The sequence below is a fragment of the Idiotropiscis lumnitzeri genome, chromosome 8 (genome assembly GCF_059441095.1).
Source record: "Idiotropiscis lumnitzeri isolate Australia: NSW breed Sydney's pygmy pipehorse chromosome 8, RoL_Ilum_1.0, whole genome shotgun sequence".
Lineage (NCBI taxonomy): Eukaryota > Metazoa > Chordata > Actinopteri > Syngnathiformes > Syngnathidae > Idiotropiscis > Idiotropiscis lumnitzeri.
The window spans coordinates 2,500,718-2,507,500 of record NC_142398.1 but is presented as its reverse complement, the minus strand read 5'-3'; the positions used below and the strand labels follow the sequence as shown (position 1 = coordinate 2,507,500).

Below are 6,783 nucleotides of genomic sequence, written 5' to 3'. Positions count from 1 at the left end.
GACGATCTCCTTTGTTTTTGCAATGTTGAGTTGCAGTCTGTTGTCCTCGCACCAAGCCGTCAGTCTCTGGACCTCCTCTCTGTAGGCTGTCTCGTCACCTTCCGAGATCAGACCGACCACTGTCGTGTCGTCAGCAAACTTGACGATGGTATTGTGACCGTGGGCCGGGCTGCAGTCGTAGGTGTAGAGGGCGTATAGGAGAGGGCTCAGCACGCATCCTTGAGGGGAACCGGTGCTCAGCGTACGGGTGGAGGACGTGTAGGGGCCGAGCTACACAGTCTGGGGTCTGTTGGTCAGAAAGTCCTTAATCCAGATGCGTGTGAGGGCAGGGAGGCCGAGAATGTCCAGTTTGGCGACGAGGATGTCCGGCATGATTGTGTTGAATGCCGAGCTGTAGTCCACAAAGAGCATCCTTGCATAGCTCTGCTGTTGTTCCAGGTGGCCCAGCACAACATGCAGAGCAGTGTCGATGGCGTCCTCAGTGAATCTGTTAGCCCGGTATGCAAACTGGTAGGGGTCCAGAGTGGGAGGAAGGCAGTCCCTAATGTGCTGGAGAACCAGCCTCTCGAAGCACTTCATGATGACTGGTGTGAGACGAACAGGACGGTAGTCATTCAGGTGGACGGCGGGTGACTTTTTGGGGACAGGAATAATGGTGGACGTTTTCAAGCAGGAGGGGATGACTGCTTGAGCCAGGGAGCGGTTGAAGACCCTGCAGAAAACATGTGACAGTTGGTGGGCACATGCTCTGAGGACCTTGCCCGGTATTCCGTCGGGTCCAGTAGCTTTCCTGGGGTTGATAGCCAGGAGCGCGCGCCTCACATCGTGTTCCTCTACGGTGAGTGGGGGGGGTTGAGGCAGTTGAGGCATGAAGTGCGGGGGGGTGACGGTTGGGGCGAGTCAAAGCGAGCGAAAAAGCAGTTAAGCTCCTCTGCCAGCGATGCACTCGGGTCTACAGAGGTCGTGCTGCTGCCTCGGAAGTTGGTGATGCTCCGTAGACCCTGCCACACCTCCCGTGGTCTGTTGCTGGCAAGGTGGGCCTCCAGCCTCCTCTTGTAGTTTGCCTTGGCTAGTTTGATGTCTTTGCTCAGGTCAGCACGAGCCACCCTGCTTAGTCGCCTGACCTGAAGGCAGCGTCACGGGCCTTGAGGAGATTGCGGACCTGGCTGGACATCCAGGGCTTCACATTTGGGAAGGTCCGTATGGTCCTGTGTAGGGACACAGTTTCCATGCAGAACTTGATGTAGTCCAGTACACAATGCGTGTAGACATCAAGGTCCTGATGATCAAAGAGGTCCCAGTTGGTGTCTTGAAAGCAGTCCTGTAATTCACTCATGGCCTCATCACGCCAGGTTTTCACAGTCTTTGTGGTGGGCCTGAATCTGCGCCTGGGGTGTACGGCAGGTGCGAGCTGCAAGGACAGGTGGTCTGACTGGCCGAGGGGGGCGAGTGGGAGGGCCCTGTATGCGTGCTTGATGTTCGAGTACACATGGTCGAGAGTGTTGTCTCCCCTCGTTGGGCACTTGACATGCTGGTGGAACTCTGGGAGTACAGTCTTTAAATTGGCCTTATTAAAGTCTCCCGCTACTATGTGAACGCCATCAGGGTGGGCCCGCTGATGTTTATTGATGACGCACGCGAGTAGCGAGAGCGCCGTGCTAGTGCTAGCGTCGGGAGGGATGTAAACAGCTGTGACGATCACTACCGTTAGCTCCCTCGGGAGAAAATAAGGCTGGCATTTAACAGACATGAACTCGATGTCGGGGGAAGAGTGCTTCTCGACGATCACGTCGTTATTGCACCAGGATTCCGTGATGACGATCACACTGCTGTCTCGCACACAGCGGTTTCCCAGGATTTGTAATCCCAGCTCGTCGATTTTGTGGACCACGGATCTGGCGTTGGTGAGGTAGAGACTCGGCAGTGGTTGCCTGTGGGGCCGCCGTCGCAGCCGCTTCTGCTTCCTCTCTCTGCGTCGCCTACGCCGCCTCCCGGTCCCGATGACAAGCCACGGTGAGCCGGGCGGCCTCGCCAGTTCGTCCGGAATTTTGCGATCATAGCAAAATTCCTCTGTGATGGTTATTTCGCATCGATATCCAATGTCCACGATGTCCTGGCGGGTATATCGATGCTGTGCCTCAGTTGGTGCCAATAAGAACAAGCAAACACTAATAAAAAGCAACTTATATCCATATATATATATATATATATATATATATATATATATATATAAAATTAAATTTTTATAGTAGGTAGATCATTTTGCCTTGGTCATTTTATAAGTAGCTCGCATGCTGAAAAAGTGTGAGCACCCCTGCTCTAAGGAGTTTCTATTGCTGGCACTATTCATTCGGATTCCCGATGACAACATTTCATGTCAACGGTGCTGAAAGAGTTAAGGACATTCACTGTAAATTGTATGCGTTATTTTTTAGTAGTGCGAGTTTACAAATCTTTTGAGGTGTCTTTCGCGTTTTTAGGCTCACAGGGGGCATTCAGATGCATGATGGGAGACGTAGTTCAACAACAAGACCCTAATAAGCCCCTCGCAAGCTCATGGACAAAGATTAAAATGTACATTTTCATAATTAATTTTAGTTAGTTTTATTTATGTAAAATGCTTTTTTTTATTAACAAATTTTTGTCTTATTTCATTAATGACGTTTCTCAATTTTACTTTTAGTTATGCAGTTAATTTTCCTTCACAATTATAACCTTTGCGTGTGTGTGTGGGGGGGGGGTGTTTGTGTGTGTGATGAGCCACAGTTAGCACTTCCCATGAGAAATCAGCTGCATTTCCCAGGGCGTGAGCCTTTCCACGAGTCAGCATTCTTCAAGCATGTAGGTGTGCGTGGGAAACGGGTAATGCTTGATCATGAGAACTTCTCACACATACAATCAGCTGATTGTGCACATTTACGTGCATATAAGCACTCATGCATACACACACACACACAAAGAAATGCGAGCTAATGGGAAGCAATCACGATGCACACCAAAGTCAATTCTAAAATGTCCATCCATCCATTATCTGTACCGCTTCTCCTCACAAGGGTCGCGGGGGGTGCTGGAGCCCATTCCAGCTATCTTCGGGCAGTAGGCGGGGGACACCCTGAATTGGTATTTCTAAATTGTATCAAATGTATTGTATTTTACTCGTAACAATTCAATTTTTTTTCAGCTAAACTATTCATATTTAACTTGAGTTTTTCCACAGCACATCACAGGTGAGGCGGCTCATCGCACTTTACCTACAATTACATGATTGACGTCATATTACATAAGAGTAAGTAGGGTTTTATTTATTTTATTTTATTTGTGTAACAGATCTTTTAATGAATAACATTTATGCTCTTGGTTTTCAGTAGGCTATAATTTGGCAGCATTTCACAGCCGCTCGTCACCTCTTGTGCGCTCACTGACGCATCACAAAAGGCCTAAGACCACCTTGTTGTTTTACAACACAGAGAGGCCAGTTTCTTCAAAGCGAGCTTGCTTTGCCTCCAATCGACTTTACAACTCAGGAAATCCTGCGGTGTGATCCGACCGGCCTCATAAATAACAATTCACTCAACGGAGTTACTATTTAGCCTGAACAGCCAAGCTAAGCTCAAATGTCACTTGAGAACCATTGCATGAGCATTTTCTGAACATACTGTACCTGAATATTTTAGTCCCATAAACTACAAGATAAATAAACATGAAGTATCACAATCTATATCTTCAAACTAAGAACAATTGGAACCATATTGACTTTGGACTGCGGAAACTATTGTCTGAAAAAAAGAAATTCTTGTGGTGGGATAGTCATTTCCAGAGGTCCAGGAAGCTTTGTGATGGGGTCCTGTGGTCTTGAAGATTCCAAAATGCATCTGCCGTCCTGAACATACTCAATTTGAAGATCCAAGAACTGAACCGTGCACTTCCAGGAAGTACGAGTCCCAAGCGCGAATGCAAAAGGTCCAGGAAATATGGCCTAAACCAGGGGTCTTCAATCCTGTTCCTCGAAGGCTGGTGTCCTGCCCGTTTTCCACCTCTCCCTGGTGCAACACACCTGAGCGATCGTTATCTAGCTTCTGCAGACCTTGTTGATTATCTGATCATTTGAATCAGCTGTGTTGCAGCAGGGAGAGATGGAAAACCTGCAGGACACCGGCCGTCCAGGACTGGATTTTGACACGCCTGGTATAAACTTTCGGAATTATAGTCCAAATTCATCCATTATCTGTACTGCTTTCTCCTAACTAGGGTCGCAGGGGTGCTTGAGCATATCCCAGCTGTCTTTGGGCAGTAGGCGGTGTACACCCTGAACTGGTTGCCAGCCAATTGCAAGGCACACAGAGACAATCAAGCATCCGCCCTCACACTCATACCTAGGGGCAATTTAGAGTGTCCAACCAACCTGTCATGCATGTTTTTGGAATGTGGGAGCACACCGGAATACCCGGAGGAAACCCACGCAGGCACGGGGAGAACATATAAACTCCACACAGGAAGGCTGGAGCCGTAATCGAAACCTCGACCTCTGCACTGTGAGGCCATCGAGCTAACCCAGTGATTCTTAAATAGTGGGGTGCGCCCCCCAGGGGAGGCGCGGTGCAATGCTGAGGGAGGCGTGTGGGACCCTGGGGAACATGTTTTTTTGCAGTTTTGGGACCGAAAAAGGCGATCTCAGACAACGCGAGTTTGAGCTCGTCAAAGCTGTTTGTGCCCCTAGTTCACCCAGTACTGGTTTAAAAAAAGTGTCGCCCTGTCACGCAGTACTAATTAAAAAAAGCGTCACCCTGTCGCTCGTTGACCCGGAAGTGATTTCTTTTGCCGCAACTTAACCGCGTCAAGTTATCTTGCGCCGTAGCGGAACTTACTTTATTTGAACTATATATAAGTCTGCGCACAGCAGAAGCAACAAGCTACGTGATGGCAAATATACGACTCAGCAAACAAGTAGCGTGCTAAACGAGGAGGCGAGCAAGGAGGCGCTAAGCACGCTAAGCGCTAAAATGAATTGCTTCAATGTATGCTCGACTTTTAACAGAAGTCTGACTCGAACCGCGTTTGGGCGCAGAGCCAACAGCCATGAACAGAAATGTTGTATTACAACCATTACGTATCTAAACATAAAATAAGACGACGGCTACGTGAGCAATTTAGCAGACGCTCTCAGGCTAGAACTCGGAAATGGTTCATGTTAATAAAGTTAAAAAGAAACAAAACAAAATATTTATCATCTCATCAATATTTGCACAACAGTACTGAGTTTCGAGATCCTCACAATAGTCGTTCTCAAAATGATATTTTTTTCATCAATTTAGCTTTGCCAAGGGATATTTTATTGACAATCTAACATTAATATACAAAGAACATGGACAAAATGTAAAGAAAAAATGGTGGTGGCGGGGCGCGAATTGTTTTCTTCTTGGTGGGGGGGGGGGTGACAGGAAATAATTGAGAACCACTGTGCTAACCTGTCGTCCACCGTGCCGCAGTCCAAATTCACTTCTGAGGCAATTTACTAGAGCTGAAAGAGGACGTTTTGAGATGTCCTGATACCTTCAGAGTCTGCAGCGATGAAGCTTTAAATTCCAGGAATCCCTCAGAGAGGATTTCGCTGGTCTGTCCGTTTTTAAATCACATTTCTATCCTTTGGCTTTCAACCGACATGAGTCCCGACATTGTTTTCACGCTTTATTTTGTTCACTGTTTTTATTAAATTAATTTGTTTTATCTGTCTTTGTTTGTATATGTCTAATACATGCACATCACTTGGTAGGCAGTTATGGTTGTTTTTAAAGAGTTATTTAAATTAATTTGATTTGAGGAATGACAAGTGCCAAAAACGAAAAGTTTTCAGAACTTTAGGTGGAGTTGCTCATCTGAATTTCCCATGAATGGATAATGAAATCTTAACGAATTAAATGAAAGTTAAGAATTGAAATTAAAGTTATTTGCGAACCACGTTTGGGGGTTTCTTGAGGACCGCCTGCACGCGGCATGTTGAGAAAACGACATTATTTAGAATCGTTGGAGCTACAATTTCACATCCAAGTGACTAACTGCTTCAAGGGCTTCGTTTGTGAAAGGAAATAAAAAGTGAAAAAGCAATATTAATGAAATAGTAACAAACTCACATGTTGCATATTGTTGGAGATCCATGTGTCCAAAAGTAACTCCAGCCTGCTGCTGTGGTATTTGCTGGTGGTCTTCACCGCGATGAACACGTCTTCCGCGGTCAGAAGCTCCATAGGCTCGGGCGGGACGCTGCTCCGCGCCGGCTGCCTTATGGCTCTACTTTGCCGGCTAAGCCGCCTGAAGTAGTCCGTAAAAACCGCGTGGCTCGCTGGAGCTCCTTCCACCGCCTCCTGCTGCGCGCGTGTGACGGCGAGCACGCCGTAGATGAGCAAGCAGAGGACGACGACGCGGCGGTGCTGGTGTCGGTCCCCCGCGGACCTCCACATGTTGCTTGCGTGAAGATGTTTACCAGCTCTGTCATCTAGGTCGGAACCGAACTGCAGAACGCGACAGTTGCCGTAAATTGGGTCACACTGAACTTAAACGCGGTTGCAGTTCCCTGTGAGCAAGGAAGCGCCATCAATGGGCGGTGCTGGATTGCTTAACCGACCAATGGGAGACTTGAGCGCCTTTTTGGGGGAGCTCAGAAGACTATTAAAACCAGTGGGGCAGATTAAAGGTTCCAAACTCTTCACTGTGGGGTGGACGTGCTAACCAGTCGACCACCGATAATTTTTGGAATTATGATAATTATAGGGCGACTGGATGGACGAC

At 47.6% G+C, this 6,783-nt stretch overlaps 1 protein-coding gene across 2 annotated transcripts in view; it reads right to left on the bottom strand.

The window, feature by feature from the left end:
* The window catches only part of LOC148331491 (beta-1,3-N-acetylglucosaminyltransferase lunatic fringe-like), a 24,354-nt gene extending 17,791 nt beyond the window's left edge, over positions 1-6,563 (bottom strand). The window contains exons 1-2 of one of the 2 annotated variants that reach the window (XM_088302461.1): positions 6,129-6,563; positions 1,075-2,113 (exon numbers count right to left, since the gene is read on the bottom strand). In XM_088302461.1, the coding sequence (XP_088158587.1) occupies positions 1,112-2,113; positions 6,129-6,455 (1,329 nt within the window). In that variant the 5' untranslated portion in view covers positions 6,456-6,563 and the 3' untranslated portion in view covers positions 1,075-1,111. Of the gene's footprint in view, positions 1-1,074; positions 2,114-6,128 lie in introns of those variants that run through there. The other variant, XM_088302462.1, reaches the window with a different exon arrangement.
* Between the last annotated feature and the right edge of the window lie 220 nt (positions 6,564-6,783).